The sequence below is a fragment of the Coptis chinensis genome, chromosome 1, assembly GCF_015680905.1.
Source record: "Coptis chinensis isolate HL-2020 chromosome 1, ASM1568090v1, whole genome shotgun sequence".
Lineage (NCBI taxonomy): Eukaryota > Viridiplantae > Streptophyta > Magnoliopsida > Ranunculales > Ranunculaceae > Coptis > Coptis chinensis.
In genome coordinates, this window is record NC_141456.1 from 54193332 (window position 1) to 54213939 (window position 20608).

The 20608-nt window shown below is 40.1% G+C and overlaps 2 protein-coding genes across 2 annotated transcripts; both read left to right on the top strand.

The window, feature by feature from the left end:
* The first annotated feature begins 675 nt into the window (after window positions 1-675).
* LOC147524560 (eukaryotic translation initiation factor 3 subunit E-like) lies at window positions 676-4386 on the top strand. Its single transcript, XM_086603773.1, has 8 exons — window positions 676-1120; window positions 1186-1340; window positions 1823-2050; window positions 2141-2262; window positions 2459-2678; window positions 3534-3676; window positions 3836-3973; window positions 4075-4386. The coding sequence occupies exons 1-8, from the start codon at window positions 913-915 to the stop codon at window positions 4172-4174; spliced, it is 1314 nt and encodes a 437-aa protein (XP_086459899.1). The 5' UTR covers window positions 676-912; the 3' UTR covers window positions 4175-4386.
* Window positions 4387-8821: 4435 nt separating this feature from the next.
* On the top strand, window positions 8822-10291 carry LOC147524561 (uncharacterized). Its single transcript, XM_086575320.1, has one exon. It carries the CDS (start codon window positions 8822-8824, stop codon window positions 10289-10291), a length of 1470 nt encoding a protein of 489 aa, XP_086431446.1.
* The last annotated feature ends 10317 nt before the right edge of the window (window positions 10292-20608 follow it).

A 20608-nucleotide genomic window follows, 5' to 3' on the forward strand; every position in this document is an offset into this window, starting at 1 on the left:
CAGGAACTGTATATATCAGTTCCTAACGACTTGGAGAATTGTTATCTTCAGAGGTGGTTCGTCACGTGACTAGCGCACATTATGAAATACTTGTGATAAACACGAGATTACTTATTTTCATAACTAATCCGATAGTCCTCGTCTCATTCTGGGTATCTATAGTTCCAGGTCATTTCCCGGCCACGTGTCATTTAACTATTAATCTGCCCTATAAATATCATGGCTGGCTTTTATTCAAACAGAAAGCTTTTATCTTGTGTATCTGGGTACCTAGTACATAAAGTAAGTTAATTATCAGTTCCTCACTCCCAACTCCCAACAAACTGTTCTCATTTCATAATACCAATGTATCAAATAACTATGTTCTTTTGGACTAGTTAATAGTTTGAGTGAGATGCATGATGTGTTTCTTATCGTCCCAAACTTCAGAACAGAATTTCGTGCACCCTGGCCAATATTTTCCGTGTTCTGCAGGTCCTTTGATTTGCCTGTTATGCCATGAAAATTCAATTGAATGACTATGCTGATGCGTAACATATCAAAACGCAAGATATATTACCTTGATATAAAATTATAAACTACGTGGGCATTTAATTGTAATCAATTGGATTTCTGCAAGTATTGAAATTTTATACAAACAATAAGATCCCGGCAAGCATTTTTTCTTCATGAGGAATACTTATATTTCTTTTCCGGCAATATTTAACAGCCTTTCTGAATCCTGTTCTTTGATTCAATACAAGCTATCCTCACAGTTTGAAGATTTTGTGTTGGGTTGGGCCCGATTGGGCTCAAAGGTTACTGGGCCTGGTAACAAAGCCCATAACCCAAATCCACAAATCCCACTAGGGTTGTTTTGTTTCTATCTTCTTAAAAGGGTGTTTCTAGACACCAGCTGCAAAACCAAAAACAATGGCGAATTACGATTTGACACAACAAACAGCTCCAAATCTAGACAGGCATTTAGTTTTCCCATTACTCGAATTCCTACAAGAACGTAGTTTATACCCGGATGGCCAAATCCTTAAAGCTAAAATCCAATTACTTAACAAAACTAATATGGTTGATTACGCTATGGACATTCACAAATCTCTCTATAAAACTGAAGATGTTCCTCAAGGTTTGACCTTTTTGTTTTAATTTCTTGTTTTGAGGAATGGGCTTTGTTTAATTGTTTTTTTTTAGATATGATTGATAGGAGAGCTGAGGTTGTGGCTAGATTGAAATCTTTGGAGGAATCTGCTGCTCCTTTGATTCAGTTTCTTCAGGATCCTGAGTCTCTTAAGGAGTTTCGTGCTGATAAACAGTATAATCTTCATATGTTGCTGGAGAATTATAAGGTATTGATTAATTCGTTTTTATTGTTGTTGAGATATTGGGTAATGTTTTTTGGACTAGTATTGAAATGTATAGGTCTTTTATGTTAAGGGTGGAAGGAGAATTGTTAATGGTTAATCCAATGTTAGTTTTGTGATTCATCCGCCTTGTTCTTTGATGTATTGCCCCTGGGTAATAATTAGACCCTTATTAATCTTGACATTTAAGACAATGTTTTGTACCCTGTGTGTATCAGTATGCCAAGTTCCATTATAGTGGTTTACATGCTTGAAGGTTCCCCCATTTTGGTATTATGGATACTGATTAGGTTTAATTATACCAATACAAAAGCACTGTCTCCTCTATTGGCTTTAGTAGTCTACGCATGCTTAGGCTTTTTGGGTTTTGTATTACGTGAAAAACGTGGAACTGATTGTTGCGTTACAGATGTGATTTGTGGGTTTGTTGTCCTGTAAGTTTGAAAGGTTTGGTATTTTATGTGCAGATTGGTCCAGATCAGATTGAAGCGTTGTATCAGTATGCCAAGTTTCAGTTTGAATGTGGAAACTACTCTGGTGCAGCTGACTTTTTGTATCAGTACCGGGCTTTATGCACAAACAGTGACAGGAACTTGAGTGCATTATGGGGAAAGCTTGCCGCTGAAATACTGATGCAGAACTGGGCTGTTGCGCTTGATGAGCTCAATCATTTGAGGGAGATAATTGATGCAAAGGTTTGTGATGAGTACTCTTCTGCATATGTGGTGACACCCACTTTTTTTTCTAACTGTCTCTGATATGTCTTGTACCCATCTGTGCTGTAGAACTTTCAATCTCCACTCAATCAGCTGCAAAGTAGAATTTGGCTAATGCATTGGAGCCTTTTCATATTTTTCAACCATGAAGGTGGAAGAAATGGGATAATAGATCTTTTCCTCTATGACAGGTATATAATTTCTTTTTAATGTATGATGTGTGTTATGTCTATCACTATTTCCTGAAAGAGCTGTTCCGCCCTCATTCAGAATACACTCTAGTTGGAAGTTAGAAGAGTAGAGTCAGTGACCACACAAAAACCATAACTTGAAAATACAATAATCTGTATTTTTTTATGCATATGAAGTTGACAAATATAATTTCAGGTATCTTAATGCAATTCAGACAAATGCACCCCATCTTTTGCGATATCTAGCTACTGCATTGATTATCACCAAAAAGAGAAGGCCCCAGCTTAAAGAATTTATCAAAGTAATCCAGCAGGAACAGTACTCTTACAAAGACCCGATTACAGAGTTCTTGCAGTGTCTATATGTGAACTATGACTTTGATGGTGCACAGCAAAAGCTGCGAGAATGTGAGGATGTAAGTTTCGAAATTTGCATTGTATATTTTATGTGCCACACGTCCTTACAATGACACATATTTTGTCTTCTGAAATATATATATCTGCTCTACCATAAGTAGCTTTTACTTTTTCCTTTTTTGATTTTGTAAGGGAAGTTGCCATAGCTTGAACCCCCAACAGCATGCTATAATTGAATTTATAATTTATCCCAGTGATGATGATTTTAGCAAAAAATGTTAAAGTTGAAAAAGAATTGAGGTACAATCCAATTCGAGAACTCATGGAATACATGTGACAACTAGATAGTTATAGTAGCGCTTGTGCCTCTGCACCAAATGCTTTCCTTGAGATTGTCCCGTCTACCATGAAGTGTATACTTGACACAAATCCTGTATACCATGCCATGTGGTTTGCTTCTATGGCCCATGATGTGTATAGGGTTGCGATTCTGCTACAATCAGTTAGTCATGTTACAGCTCTGTTGCATGGGTACGCCCTAATTTCCTCTGTATCGCGTACCCGTGTCCTGCGGACACTGGTACGGACACCCGGACACAAGCAAAACAGACCCTAATTCTCAGATCTCGCTGTGTCCAAATCGTCGTACCCGTGTCCAAACCAGACACTCCGTCCCGTACCCATGCAACACAGTGTTACAGCTGATTGCATCACTTGAAACCCTCTACGTGTCCATACTTGTACCTGTGCCTTTAGTATTTGTTTGGTGGGGGAGAAGATATGCATCTGTGATCTTTACATAAGCTTGATGCTATTTTATGTGTTTGTGATTGTTTCAGGTTGCATTTTATGCTTCTGCTTTCTGCATGTCTCTGAAATATTTTTCTGCCTTTGAATCTCTGGACTCTGTGCAGGTTATACTGAATGATCCTTTCTTGGGAAAACGCGTTGAAGAAGGCAACTTTACTACAGTACCTTTGAGGGATGAGTTTCTCGAAAATGCCCGTCTTTTCATATTTGAGACTTACTGCAGAATACATCAGTGCATTGATATAGGGTAATTAAATGCGACTTGAAGAATCAGTTTTATATGTAAATTAGTTTCACTTTGTTCTTCTAGTGCACTGATCTGTGATATTCACGTGATCAAAATCTTCTTACTCAATGTCATAGATTAAATGTGTCCATTCATCTGTGTTTTCATTGTATCTGACAGAACACTTGCGGAAAAGTTGAATATGACTTATGACGAGGCTGAAAGATGGATAGTGAATCTTGTGCGAAATTCAAAGCTTGACGCGAAGATTGATTCCAAGTCGGGAACTGTTGTCATGGAACCCAATCATGTGAATGTGTAAGTGTTCAACTGGTGTTCCTCCTGTGAAGTATTCATGTGCATCTTTATCGTTTAGTCCTTTCCAGCTCACTCCCTTTCTTCTCTGATCCGACTTGCAGGTACGAACAGATCATTGAAAACACGAAAGCACTCTCTTTGCGTACTTACAAATACGCTAATCTCGTTCTAGAATCTGCTCAAGTACAAACTGCTGTATGAGGTGTTGTGTTTGCAAAAATTTCTTGAAAGCTCCAAAGAATTGTTGTGAAGGATTATGTTTGTTTTTGTTTACTTTGTTTAGCTATTTAACCTTCAAGAATTGTTGCGAAGGATTTTGGTTGTTTGCTTCGCTATTCAGGCCTATCGACTGATGAAATTTTTCAAAACTTGCTAACAAGAGAAAATTTCAAACTGTTGAAGCAGTTGGTTCATCTGAGACTGTACTAGACGTCTAGACTCTTGTTTTTTGTTTCATATTGTTTTATGTGTTTTGTACCTTTACATCTAGATTAATTCATTAGCTTTGGCTGAGATGAAGCCGATGAAACATGAAATGGCAAAAAACGTGCATCACAGTAGGTAACCAATGAGATATGTATGTCTCTCATGTCTTAAGGATTCATGTCATTAAGCCCAATCAAATGTCACCAAACGAACTTGTAACTGCAATTTTGGCTTTATAGGCTGAACTAGATTTTGGACCCGGGTATATGTCTGGGATCTTTTAGGTATTTTGCATATTAAAATTGCAATATCCAAATGTTGTTTATGTACTAAAACATTTCTATTAAATAAACAATATACGTACAACTCTTTGAAAAAAAAAAGGTTTTCTCTTCTAGTTAGACTCCAAAACCATATTTTCTTCTCATGTGCCACGTGGGCAATGCAGAGCAGATTGAACTTTCTTCTATTAGAAAACTATGCATTTATGTATTTATTAAGATCAAGTGTGTTCTATGCTTCAATGCATACTCTAGCAATCTAGCATGTGTCCCCTTCCAAAGCACTTTTGAAGTCGAGGTGTCATTCAAGTTAGCACTTTCAAATTATGGAATTCTTGGTGAATGATCATTAATTCAATCAAATAACACCAACTTGGTTATAATTCATGTCTTGACGCTGAGACAACACTACTCACTTGGATAAATCAATTTTCGTGTGGTTTGATGGAGAATATGTAAGTTATATGGCTCTTTCACGTAATGCACCTAAGAGTATAAGTTCATCTTGCACAATGTTTAGAGCACTTGTTTGGGTGTTCCAATATATCGCTTTGATAATGTCACGACTTCACAAACCTATTATGAGAACTTCACACAGGAATGTCGTGACTTCTCATATATTATTATTGTCTTTCAATAATTCATTCAATTTTTGAGTATCATAAGTTGTTAACATAGACGTTTGCAATTGATGGACTCTCATAGTTTCATTAGAGCTTGTCAATCAAGTAGATGTCTGTGTCACCATAACTCCATTAGAAGATGCCACATATGAGAGAGAAAATCCTTCCTTAGAGGTACAAAAGGTCTTAACTACACATTTGGTAGCAAAATTCTGAACACCCACACATGAACATGTCAACTACATCACAAATAATCTATGGAGGCACAAATTGTAGCAAGCAATATAATTAGAAGCATTAAATCTATTTCCTTTTAACTCTACCTTAATATTCAACTTGATTGCGTACTCTATCATCTATCAGCCTATCACATATTCCCATGCGTCCCATTCCCAATCCCCTCTGAAGTTCAGGTGTTGTTCAAGCAAAAGCCCCATTTCCACTTAAGGTTTTGGTTCAGCACTTCACCTGATCGAATTCTTGTTGCATTTTCATTAAATCAATCAAATCAAACCAATTTGATTATAGCTCATGTCCTGTCGCTGAGAAACCATTACTAATTACTCACTTGGATAAATCAATTTTTGTAGGGTTTCATGGAGAAGATGTAAGTTATACAGCTCTTTTGAGTATAAGCTACTAACCTGGCCAATGACCCACTACTAAATTTACTAACATCACTTGAAAATCTACTAACTCTTCGACTAACATCACTTTGTGTAAGCTCATAGCATAATAATAATATATATATTTTTTTAGAATTATATTGTTGGTAAATGAAGAAGCATTTGCTCTATCAAAACAATATCTTTGTCTAGAGCACTTTGAGTGATATACCCTCAAGTATCACTTTGATAATGTGATTGATTCATGCAATATTAGACTGGGTAGAATAATAACTTGTTAAACGAAAATTAGTTAATGGATATGATTCTATGTAGAGATGGAACCTGGATAGAGAACATATTGTTTAGACAATCGAGGATACACCAAATCAATAACCTCCCCGTCCCAATACCTAAATACATACCATACATAAGCCTCTAGGATACATCAATATATACCAATAAACTTCTCACTGTTTCCCTTTTGATACACTTTTTTCCGTTCCACGTACTCTGAATCATCTATTTTTTCGTTGGGTTTGAATCCCTATCACTTCAATTCAACAAATTGGTCTAAGCGATCTAAACAAAAATCCTCAAATGACCTCTCATCATGAACAATTGTTCGTTAATCACTTTCCCCGCCATGCTCAGGGGACACGACCCGTGGTCACTACTCCCTTAAATCCACTCCAGATCAATTTTTCTCCAAAACTACAATAATCATTTTGTAGTTGATCTTCTATCAATGCAGAACAGTGAATTACTATAATTGAAGTTTTTCGGGAGAGCTAAAACATGAGTCAAAGCTAGCTCAAAGCACCCTGTGCCTTTAAAGTTATAGAGCTTATATGAAAAACATATAACGACAAAAGCCATTTGAATGAGCATATGTAAGAAAATCCCAAGCAGACTATATTTTCTAACTCTAAACTATCTAGTTTCTACTATCTATAGGTGGGCAAAGATGATAAATTCATATTTCTTCACACCATAGCAGTAGATATGTATTGAGGTAATGCCTAATTTATACGCAGTATGCCCTAAACTAAAATTATCAAAACAACATTCTATAGAAGATCATTAATTTGTCCAAAATAACATTTTATTGTATGCCCTGGAACTGAATATATTTTATCTGTATAACATTTTATTGTAAGCAACTCAATATATTTTACTTGTATGCCCTAGAATTCAATAACATGTTTACTATATAGATATAGAGGTATCATAATAGAGGAAACTATTTCTAATAGAGTCGTAATTGTAATAGGAAACTACTTAACTCGCACTTACTCACACTTGCACTCAAATAGTAGGAAGAGTTTTAATTAGACTCAAAAACTTTAATTACACGTGGCATAATGGATTCAAAAAAATTAATATTAGAGAGCCGCCTAGGAGAGAGAAAAGTATATCTTTCATATTAGAGTGCCACCTAGGAGAGAGAAAAATCTCTCTTAGAGGTCTCTACTTTAATATATAGATAGTAGATATAAAAGAGGTGGCAGTATAAAACAGCTGTAAATAGCATCTATCATAGAAAATTTGAGGCTAACAAAAGCATATAAAGAGGTTAAAAGTACTGTTTTCATGTCTAACAAAGTAACAATTACCACCAAACCCTAGATTTTCTTTGCTGTGTTTTTTTATAGATTTTCTTTGCTGTTTACTCCTTTCTAATTAACTCCCTTTCTTCTCTGTTCTGAATTTCAAGTACAAACGGATCATAGAAAGCACCAAGACCCTCTCTTTGCATATCTACGCCACTATCGCGCGTTCTAGAATCTGCTCAAGTACAAACTGCTGTATAAGTAGGGGTGGCAATGAGTTGGGTTCGTGTCGTGTCATATTCGGGTCACGTGTTAGAAGAGCAAACCCAAATCCGACCCAATCTCAAAAACCATCTATAATTCAATTATATATCAATGAAAATTGAATAACGAAATTGTTACGGACCGAATCGAGATGATTGGGCCCAAAGGTTCGGAACAGCCCATGGGCTGATGGGTCACCGCGGATTGGGGTAGGCAGCAATCCTAGGGCAGAAATTGAGGAAGAGCGCAAAAGGTGAGGACAGGTGCGCGAAGTCAGAGAAGACACGTGGGTTTATGAGAACCGAGGGATGGAAAGAAGATGAACGGGTAGAAGCCTTGAGACTAGGGAGGAAGGAAGTATAAAGAAAAGGGGGGGGGGGGGAATCTAGGAAAGAGAATTAGGTCACAACAATTGGCGCCGTCCGAGGGGACTGAACTGACGACCACACCGGTTAAAAACCACGGTTCTAGGAGAAGAGATGGCACCATCGAAAAGAAAAGCAAGAGTGGAGACAGAAACGGAGGTAGGGGAAGCAAATGATATAGGAGCGGTCAACTAAGTAGAGGAGGTAGGAGGAGAAACAGATCTGACGACAGTGGAGAGAATGAGAGAGATGGAGGTAGAGATGGGTAGGCTGAGGGAAGAGAATGAAAAGTTTAGAAGAGAGAGGGAAGCGGAAGAAACAAGAAGAGAGGAAAACATCATAGAAGATGAGTCTGATGAAGAAAGCTCAGATGGGGAACCTGTGCAGCCGTTAGATGGAATAGAGAAGGGAGTAGAGCTAGATCCACAAATGGAAGGCGGTGGAATAGCAGATGGAGTCACATTACAGCAAGTTCAACACATGTTTGAAAGGGAAAGGGAAGCCGTCCGACCCGGTCTGCGAGAGCGAGGAACGGCAAACCCGGGTAATAAGCGGTGCTTTCGATCCACAACCCGTTGGCGGCGGTGGTGAGGTCAACGGAGGTACCAAGGCGGTTCACACAACCCAGATTCGATAGATTTGATGGAAAGGGAGACCCGGTGCATCACATACAACATTTTCGCCAACAGTTAGCTTTATGGCAAGAGGATAAGTTTAATGGTTTATGGTGTATGCTCTTTCCGGCGTGTTTGAAAGATAGAGCTTCCGATTGGTTTTATCAGTTACCAGCTGGAGGTATAGAGAAGTTCAGTGAACTAGAAAAGGCATTCGTCACTCATTACATTCATCAAAAGAAAAGAGCGATAGACGTGTTCGCGCTGTTTTATGTGAAACAAGAAGACGGGGAATCATTAAGGAAGTTTGTGTCCAGGTTCAACGCGGAGGCCATGAAAGTGGAAAATTTAGATGAGAAAACTGCAGTGATAGCTTTTAGGAATGGAGTTCGCCAAGGAAGTAAAGTACACATGTCCATAGTAAAAAATGAAGAGGTGATATCTAACTTGGCGGAACTGTATCCTAGATTGGAGAAGTATATAAGGTGTGAGGATTATATACCGCGGTCTACTAAAAAAGGGGGAAAAGGGGTCAATACAGTGGAGAAAGATGATGAAAGGAGAGGCAAAATGGACTACAAGGGAAAGGGGTACAAGGCGGAACGGCCTAGGGAAAGAGAACGGAGGGAAGAAAGGGTCAGAAAACCATATCAGGAAAAGATATATACACGGTTGAACAAGCCTTTGGAGGAAATCTTTAGGGTTATAAGAGATCGACAGGATTACATACCACCGCGGAATTACCCAGAAGAGAGGGCGGACAAGCCTTATTGCCAGCATCATCAGTTACGGAACCACGGCACCAACGAATGTTATGCTTTGAGGTGGTTGGTGCAGAAGATGATTGATGAAGGTCACTTGAGGGAGTTTATCGCGGACAACAGAGAAGAGGGTAGGATACCTGAAGATTGCAGAATTATGGGAACTATCAACGTCATTTATAGCGGTGAAGTACCGACTCGGAATGGTCAAAGGGACAAGGTAAGGCGGACAGTTCAGTTACAGCAGGTGTACGAGGTAAACTTGATGCCAAGAGCTATACCGCAGAGTCCGACCGGCTACAACAACATAGCGTTCACGGAGGAGGATAGAGAGAGGTTCAACCTTCCTCATGATGATGCATTGGTGGTAACTCTGGTAGTAGGTAACTATCTTACTAAAAGAATTTTAATTGATTGTGGTAGTTCAGTAGATTTATTGTTCCGTTCTGCCCTAGACGAAATGCATATAGAGACATCGGCCTTGAAACCAGCTAGAAATAATTTGTTTGGTTTTAATGGGAGTATGACTGAACCCATAGGAGAAATAGAATTGCCCATATCTGCAGGCCCAGTCACAGTAATGACCACGTTCATGGTAGTGGACTCCGCGTCCCAGTATAATATGATTCTGGGACGCAAATGGATTCATGCGATGAAAGCCGTCCCATCCACTTATTATCAGGTCGTAAGGTTTCCTTCGTCAAATGGGACGTATGAGATCAGGGGAGATCAGTTTGCGGCACAGTCAAGTCATTTTGCCACAGTAAAAGATATGTTGAAAGGAAGTGCACGATCGGAAGGTCCGAAACACCCAAGGAAAGCATAGCAATTACAGATAGGTCTGTCCGCGGACACACCTATACCGCGGATAGAGTCCAAGACAATGGAAGAGGTAGAAATGGTTAACTTGGGAGAAACGGAGGAGGAGAAACTAACGGGTGTAGGATCGTTGTTACCAGAGACATGGAAAAAAGAGCTGATAGGATTTTTGAGCAGGAATAAGGATGTGTTTGCTTGGTCTGTGGAGGAGATATCCGGAATAGACCCTGAGATTGAGTGTCATCGGTTGAACATGAATGAAGATGCAAGGCCAGTGAAACAGAGGCCACCGCGAAGTGTCGCATACGCAGTATGAAGATAGTATCAAAGAAGAGATTGGAAAATTACTAAGGGCAGGAATCATAAAGACAATGTGTACCCCACTTGGCTCTCAATATTGTGGGCGCACCAAAGAAGAATAGCAAAGGTGCGCGTGTGCGTGGACTTCCGCGGATGTTAACGAGAGAATGCCCAAAAGACAGTTATCCGATGCCCAAGGTGAACGAGCTGGTGGACCGAACAGCCGGGTTCAAAATATTCTCATTCTTGACGCTTCCATGGGGTACAACCAAGTGGAAATGTATGAACCAGATCAGATGAAGACCGGATTTGTCGTTAATGGAGGGACTTATTGTTATACTCGGATGCCCTTTGGTCTTAAGAATGCAGGTGCAACATTTCAGAGGTTGGGGGAAAAAATGTTCGGACAACAAGATAAGAAAAAAGATGGAAGTTTACATCGACGATATGGTAGAAAAAATCATGACGGAGGAAGAACATATGAAAGGTCTAGAGGAAACTTTTGGGATATTAAGGAAACACAGAATGAAGTTGAATCCGGAAAAATGCACATTTGGGGTGTCGTCTGGGAAATTTTTGGGCTATATAATTACTCAGAGGGGAATCGAAGCCAATCCAGAACAGGTTAGATCTTTGGACAAAATGCCATCACCGCAGACTAAGAAAGATGTGCAGGTATTGGCGGGAAGAATAACAGCGTTGAACAGATTCACTTTAAAATCGTCTGACAAATGCAAGCCTTTATATCAGTTGCTTAAGAAGACGACTGACTTCGAATGGACAGAGGAATGTGAACGAGCCTTCCAAGAACTCAAGAAGTATATGGGACAAGCACCAATACTTTCGAGGCCATGCCCAGTGAAAAGCTCTATTTATACCTCGATTATTCGAGAATTTGCAATCAGCTCTGTGTTGGTTCGTCTAGAGAACGGAGTAGAGTATCCGGTATACTTTCAAAGTAAAACATTGTTAGATGCAGAGACAAGATACAGCAGGATAGAAAGATTTGCTCTGGCGCTAGTATTCTCCGCACTAAAACTAAAACCTTATTTTGAATCTCATTCAGTTATTGTCGTGACTAATTTGCCTTTAAAGCAGGTTCTGAAAGCAGAAAAATCAGGGAGAATGCTCAAGTGGGCTGTTTTGTTGGGTCCATATGAGATAGAATACCAAGCTCGGACCACGGAGAAAGCTCAAGCAGTGGCAGAATTTCTAGCAGAATTCCCTGCAGAGGACCCAACATGGGGTGTAGACACGGAAATCGAAGCTGAAGCCATGGAGGCCGCGGACGAAAACGATCCGTGGAACAAAAAGAATGGCTGGAGGGTATTCACGGAAGGATCATCCGCTGATACTGGGAGTGGAGTTGGTGTGGTGCTGGTTACTCCAGAGAACACAAGGTTAGAACTTTCTATGAAACTTGGATTCAATGCATCTAACAATGAAACAGAATACGAGGCAGTATTAGCAGGATTGGAGTTGGCAGAGAAGGCGGGAGTCACAGAGTTAACAGTCTATACCGATTCGAATTTGGTAGTTTGCCAAGTCAATGGAGGATTCATAGCTAGATGTCCGAGGATGGTTAAATATTTACATGAGTTGAACATGGCGGCAGCGAGGTTCCAGTCAATCAAGTTTGTGCATTTGAACAGAGGAGAGAACAGACACACGGATGCGCTGGCTTATGTCGCAGCAATGATAGAAGGGACAGAAGGCAAAACAATTAATGTTCAATACAGGAAACATCCGAGAACCTGGCATGAAGTGGCAGCAGTGATATAGGATGATGTAGAGCCTAAGGACTGGTCAGAGGAAATGAAAGGCTTCTTGGAAGGAAGAGAAATAGAAGACCAGAAAGAAAAAAGGAGACTGGAACAAATCGCTAGGAGATACACTATGGTGGATGGGGATTTGTATAGAAAGAATTCTGTAGGACCGTTGCTTCGATGCCTAAACCCAAAGCAAGCAAACGAGGTTTTGGCGGAGTTTCACGAAGGAGAGTGTGGTAGTCACTCCGCAGGAAGAACCACCGCGCATCATCTTTTAAGTCAAGGGTACTATTGGCCACATATGAAAAGAGATTCTACGACATACTCCCAGAAGTGTGTCAAGTGTCAGATGCATGCAAAACTAATCTTCACTCCAGCAGAGCCTCTACATAACATTTTCAGTCCGTGGCCTTTTGCAATGTGGGGGATGGATGTTGTCAGACCAATGCCTATGGCACCAGGGAAAAGGCGTTTCATCTTGGTCGCCACTGACTATTTTACAAAATGGGTTGAAGCGGTGGCCCTACAACAAGTTAAGGAGCAGCATGTGATAAAGTTTCTATGGGAAAACATTGTGTGCAGATTCGGCCTACCACATAAGGTTATAGCTGATAATGGTAGCCGTTCATGGATCTAAAGTCAAAGCTTTTCTTCAATCTTTGAATCAAACAAGGTTTTCAACACCGGAAACCCGAAGGTAATGGACAAGCAGAAGCTTCTAACAAGTGTATCTTGGACAATTTGAAACGCAAATTGGAAGATAGGAAAGGACAATGGGTGGACGACCTGTATAGTGTACTCTGGGCGTATAGGACAACACCGCGGAGTTCAACTGAGGAATCACCGTTCGTGCTATCATATGGTATGGAGGCAGTTATACCACCTAAAATGATCGCCTCGACCACCAAATCGAAAGCGGTGGAGTCAGGTCTTAATGAAGCTATCATTCGAAAAGATCTGGTGTTGGCTGAAGAAGTAAGGCCGGTAGCTCGAATGAAATTGATAAACTATCATAGAAGGAACCAGAAAAGATACAACAAACACACAAGGGAACGAAAGTTCATAGCAGGGGACATGGTGCTGCGAAGAGTAATGGGAAACACCAAGGAGTCGAAGGATGGGAAGTTAGGACCAAATTGGGAGGGGCCGTACCTCGTAACTGGTATAGGTCCTAATGGAACTTACAAGCTGAAGTATCCCAATGGACCAGAGATAGACAAATTGTGGAACATAAGGTTATTAAAAAAGTTTTATATGTAATGGATGGTAGTACCTCCTCAAAAGAAGTCTGCGACCTGGACATGTACATAGTATCTAGATACATCGATATATATATATATATATAGGATGTTAAATCTTGATTATCGGAAAGGTGTTATGGTGTATTGCAAAGGAGATATAAGAAAAATGATATTAGGGTATTGTAAATCGGTTATCAGAACTGGGGCAGATATTAGTTGTCCCGGACTCGGTGCGGCGGACCAGTCCAAAACAAGACTGGGGCAGATATTAGTTGTCCCGAACTCGTTGCGGCGGACCAGTCCAAAACACAACTGGGGCAGATATTAGTTGCCTCGGACTCGGTATGGCAAACCAGTCCAAAATGAAACTAGGGCAGATATTAGTTGTCTCGGACACAGTGTGGCAAACCAATCCAAAACAAAACTGGGGCAGATATTAGTTGTCCCAGACACGGTGTGGCAAACCAGTCCAAAACAAAACTGGGCAGATATTAGTTGTCCCGGACACGGTGTGGCAGACCAGTCCAAAACAAAACTGGGGCAGATATTAGTTGTCCCAGACATGGTGTGGCAAACCAATCCAAAACAAAACTAGGGCAGATATTAGTTGTCCCGAACACGGTATGACATATGTCACACCCCTCTAAAATAGAACGGGGGCAGATATTAGTTGTCCCGGACAAGGTATGGCAAACCGGCCCAAAACACAATTGGGGACAGGTATTAGTTGTCCCTGGATTCGGCATTGGTGTAAGAATATAAACAAATAGTACAAGTCCATGAAGAATTGGAATGCAAAATGGGTTAAAGGGATAGTTTGCAATGTATGTGTAAAAGAAGCACGAAAGGGATAGATATAACGTTAAAGTCATAAAATGAATATGAATCACGAAACAGAACAGATTCACGGTATGAATTCCGTTGTATTTTCTTTAGCTCCAATCTCTAATAACTACGTCTTAATCAGATTCACTTGGATACAAGAACATCCAAAGTGTTAGATGCATCGAAGGGGCTTCACGATAAGCATAATGTTAAGCAAAGCAAGAAATAACAAATTATAGGTGACATAGTTTCGCCAATTTCATACATATAGAAACCGCACAAAAACTAGGGGGCATAGCGGGGAAACAAGTATAGGCAAACAAGAGACTTAGACATTTAAAGTTGTTCAAAAGTGGAATCTTAAACAGGCAAAAGAGACCGGCGTGCCTGGAATACCAGGAAGTACACGATGGCCAAAATTAGACAATCTAAGTGGAATACAAAATTCAAAATAAGCATCACAGACAAGAGTCAGCTTCGCATGTCTCCATCACGGACAATAGTCAGATGCGCATGTCTCCATCACGGACAATGGTCAGCTTCGCATGCCTCTATCACGGACAAGGAGTCATCTTCGCATGCCTCCATCACGAACAAGGGTTCCTAGACAGTATTGACTGCAGTCAAAGGTTCGGGAACAATATCTATCGCGGTGGACAAGTCCACAAGTGTGTTATCAGACGTCTCTTGAGGGATCATGAAAGGGTTGGGAGGAAGTTCGGTAACAACAAGGGATGGCGGAGTGGAATCCATAGGAGAGGGTCTTGGTGCTAGGGCCCGACTTTTTTCGGACTGTTAATTCTTTATTGGGACACCTTAAATGCTAAAAGCAGTGTGCTCCTCAGCTTCTTTCCGGTACTCTTCGCAGACACGAGTAATTTCCTTAGAATACAGCTTTTGAAGTTCAACCTCTCTATCTTTTAGGCACTTCTTCAAGGCTTTATCTTGAGACTTCAAAAGATTTTCCTTTTCAGTGTGTAGGGTCTCGATCTCGAGTCGAGCAGCATCCCTTTCAACAAGGAGCTGATCACATTTGACGCGAAGGCCAGACTTACCATCAGCACCGTAGAGTTCTACTTTCATCCTTCGACCCTGGCTAGCGTAGAGGTTGAAAGCACGAACAAGGTGGAGAGAATCCAGAGATGCCTGCAGGCAAATTTAACATAAGTAGCAAGCAGAACCATGCGAATGTATAGTGCAATGAAAGAGGTCAGAACCGACGATAGCCTAGTTATCACTTGTACCAACGACAGACAAAGGATATGTACCAAAACAAAGCCGTTTGTACTCTATGGCGTAGATTTGACAGCAAGGGAGTTTATATGTAAAGCATGAGGAATTACTTGTGTCACTAGCTAGAAAAAATCATAAAAAGCTTACAAAATTTTACATGTTATCTTAGGATAGTGACAAGAAGGGTATTCAGGTATGAAATACCATACAATAAGGCTTCACTTTACAGAAAAACCAAATTGCTTCTTGGATATTCAAAACGAGGTAGCTTCAAAGCAAACTTTATGTCAGTGACGCCCAATACAAGCTTTAACCATCACCAGTTCACTGACCACATCCGATTGAGTGCACCCATGATTGAATCTCATCTCATCCATCTACAAAATTGTTTTTGTTTCACTAGTTTCAATAATCCAAGTGTATGCAAATTATTAAGCATTATGAGAGGTGTTCAAAAGAGAGGTGTTCAAACATTTGGGGCGTAACCGGATTATTGGAGTTTCACCTCATATTATTGAGAGATCAGATCTTGGTATAGACGAGGCTTCATGAACCCTCCCAAACTAATTCTAGCGTACAGGGATTCGGGAAATGCAATAATCTAATCTATCCATCGTGGTGAGAAGTGAAGAAAATTGAATTAATCTCGTACTAAAACTAGAATAATATGCAACTAACCAACCAGAAATATAAAAGGATACTTACACGTTCTAGGCTTTGATAGAGAGAAGTCACGATGGTCCTTGAGTGAGACCATCAGTGGCATAAGCCAAATCAGCTGGGAGGTGAGCCCCGTGAAACATAGCGGAAGCTACATCAGGGTCCTGTAAAGCTGAATCTGAAGAAGTAAGAGGACGAGTAGGCAGCTTGACAGAAGAAAGAGGATGGGCATCACTGACAACTTTAGCCCTATAGCCACCACGGTTATCTGTAGAGTCTTTCTCTTTTTTGCGAAGCCGAAGGGGAGACGTGCTTCTGCAAGAAGAATCCAGTAGAGCCAAAGAGGAGCCAGCTTCAGTTCGAGGCCTTTTAGCCAAATTTGGGGCCGCGACGACCCCTTGATCATCACTATCTGAGTCATGGTTAACACTGGGGAAAAGCTTAGGAGCTGGGGCAAACTTCATGGTTTTAGACGGAGACAGGTGTGGATCAATGGCCGGGTGTTCTTCCCACTCACGTAGCGCCGCAAAACTCTGAGCAAAAGGGGGTTCACTGTCCGATAAAACAGTGGGAGAACATGAAACACTATCTGCTATTCTTTTCTTGCGGGGTAGAGCTTGATGGCTCTTAGTTGTATGCTCAGACGGGACCTCACACCGAGAAGCAGCAGACTGGAATGGAAGACGGTAGAGGGGGTGCTTGTGTTCCCTAATGCAATATAGATTATCGTCGGAGAGAATAGGATATCATGTATCTGCGGACAAACCGAGAAATGGATACTAAGCACTCCCTAGATCTCTTATGCGTTGTAGCAACGAAGATATCCCACCTGGTCCGCCTTTGGAGTCTGCGTACCAACCTGTGAATCAAGAACAACAAACTAAGACATGGGTAAACTATGAATAATAAAGGGAGTATAGCTATAACTCACCCCCAAAATGGAATTTGGAATAATTCAAACGAACACGAGGTTCAGCTTCCGCAGACTTCCAGTTGCCAGACAAATATAAAGGAAATAATTCCCGGTCTTTATCGAGCGGGGAGATTTATAATAAAACGACTTCCTACCGTAGCGAGAGCAGAAATAATGATAGCCCGGCCCCTTAGCTTTGGTGGTTCTCTTGGTAGTAATTTGAAGATAGGTCGCGACAACTAATTTTAGTAGAATTATGCTTGTTGTAAAATTGGCCCTTGAACAAGACTCTCGAAGTTGCCCGATCCCTTGACTAGGGGATATCGATAGAAATTGCACACTTCGCGGTCTAGGTCGGTTAAAGGAAAGCATAAAACCGGCCCGCGATTTGGCCAACAGTAGCTACCAGGCGTCCCTTTTGAAAAGGGGCTAAGTGCGGAAATTGAGTTAACTTTGGCACAAACTCGACTCCAACATCGTCAGGGATTTCAAATGCTGCGTGAACAGCCTCGAGGTCAGGCCGTCTAAGAGTGGCAGCCGGGAGTTCAAGGACTGACTGTTCTGAAGTGGATGGATTTGATCGCGAGAGGGAATGGGGGGAAAGATTTGCCATGAACTAGTTAAGTGACAGCCCTATTGATTACAAAAGGATAAAAATGAGATGGCGGCTGACCACTACAAAGCCCAACACTAAAAAGACGGCTGCTGGGGATGGAGAATGAAGTTTTGGAGAGAGAGATTTTGACAAAAACGAAATAGATAAAGCAAAATTAAAACAATGAAAAGAATAAAAAGGAGTAAGATGAGCTGATCTAACCTTGAAGCAACTAGAAAAGCTTGAAGAACTTCATTCCCACGCCGGCAAACAAAGATAGTTCACCAAATGGTGAGAGGGGTGGAAAAAGGTCAGAGGTTGGGGAGACTAAATGTAGTTTGAGATAGGAGAAAGAATGAAGAGAGAAACAAGTTTAGAGTGAAGAAGTAATGGAGGTGGCTCGGGTCCCTAGAGGATTTTCAAAAACAATCTAAGAAAAATCGACACCTGGCCTTATAGTACAAAGAGAGTCAGTGGGTGGAAAAGCATTTTGGTGTTCTTGGCATCGCAGCCCAGCATGGTCCACGCTCCCAAGAAGGGGCAACTATTACGGACCGAATCGGGATGATTGGGCCCAAAGGTTCGGAACAACCCATGGGCTGATGGGTCACCACGGACTGGGGTAGGCAGCAATCCTAGGGCAGAAATTGAGGAAGAGCGCAAAAGGTGAGGACAGGTGCGCGAAGTCAGAGAAGACACGTGGGTTTATGAGAACCGAGGGATGGAAAGAAGATGAACGGTATAGCGCAGACTAGGGGAGGAAGGAAGTATAAAGAAAGGGGGAACCCTAAAGAAAAAATGGGAATCTAGGAAAGAGAATTAGGTCACAACAGAAATATATCTTTATCGAATGAATCAATATGACGGCTAATTATTCTCCTTTTAGTCGTTTATTTTAAGTAGTTGGGATGATGAGATCTTAAAAAATAAGAAAACTTATCTTAAAACAGATTATATTGGTCACGAGTTGATGACCCAACCTATTAGACCCGAAAACAAATCGAGTCTACTAACGGGTTACTCGGGTTAAAATATGTGATGTATGATGTATATGTATAAGGCAGTAAGTCACCCGTGTTCGCGAAATTTCATTAGCTTCAAAGTTCGAATGTGTTCAAGCTTGGAAGGGCTATGCACTACATTAGGTATAGGTAACCAATGAGTTATTCCTCAAGGATTCATATGATTATAACGTCAGCAAACGAATTAGTAACAGCAATTTTGGCTAGCTGTAAAGTAAAAATATGGTGGTAGTATAGTGATAAAGGAAGCAATGGGAGGATAATTGGGGAAGGAAAAATATGACCACCAAAGCATCAGTGCATGTGTGCACCATGAGATAATCAGTTGTACGTATAAAAGAGTGCCATGTGACTATGTGAGCACATTAGTGATTAGCCTGACTATCACACGTTTGCAAAATTGCTAGTACTAGAAAGTAGAGACACAATCTTAGGAGTTAGGAGTTGAGTCGGTCGAATTATTGAGTAGGTGAGGTATGAGTCTATGACTCTTTACATAAGATCCTTTTTTTCAATAATAAAATCAAACTGTTCAATTCATATCATTGAGAAGAATAATTGCATATATCGACACACATCGAGTTTCCTTCCACAGGTAAATACTAGGGAATTATGTTCTTATTTTGAGTTTTTGATACATGATTAATTGTCTTCATTGTTCTTATATATGAATAAATATGAAAGTGTAATTGTTTGTAGAATTCTTATAGAGTTCTCTGAGATATTATTAGGAATCATTTCTGCAAAGGATCTTAAACTTGATACTTCAACACTATTGCAAAGGATCTTATACGTGATCGATCAATTGGGAACAAGCATTCATATATTGACACACATCAAGTTTCCTTCCACAGGTAAATACTATTATGTTCTTATTATGATGCATGATTGTCTTCGTTGTTCTTGTAAATATGAAATATAATTGTTTGTAGGAATTATTAGGAAGTATAATCGTTAGTGATAAAAGGTAAAAGCTAATTTACCTACGAAATGAACGATGAAACTCAAAACGTAAGTAAACTAAAACTTATTACGTGTCTATATTTATCAAGTTTTCTACTCTCAAATCTATCGAAATAGAGTGGAGTAACAAGTTCGTTCCACTCCTAATTCTTTAGCATGTGATGTTTTCATGTTAACTAATCGGTCTTAAGTCTAATGAGAGTTTTACGAGGGGGAATTATACTACGATGCAACTACCCACAAGATACAAACTATAATTGATTCAACTACGGAAATACTACGTTGATTCTATAATAAGGAATTAGGGGGGATTGATTCCACCTTAACTCACTAACGACGAATCGTCGTAATCCGAATTGAACTGCTATGCAGAACAATTGGTTCTTCCTAATCCCTAATTACACATGACATTTCTACCAATTCATAACTAGCATGTGAACAATTAAACCCATTCTCATGGCGAATTAATCGTTTCTAGAATGGAATAGAAATTACGACGACTCTACGATAATCGGAATCAAGCTTTCATCTAGGCTTCTCAACCCCCTCTAATGGAGGTTTAGCCGAGAATCATTCAGCAATCATTTCCATATGAATCTAAACTAAACATAATATCAAGATTCGAAATTTCCTAATCTAAATTAAACAATAATTAAAATCTAATTAACAACTAAGAGATGGTAACCAACAAGAATTAAAACTAGATCTATAAATTGAAATAACAAAAATCGAAATTGACAAAATAACTATTTTATTTATCTAATCAATCAAGAACAATGATTCAAAGACTTAATCTAAAACAA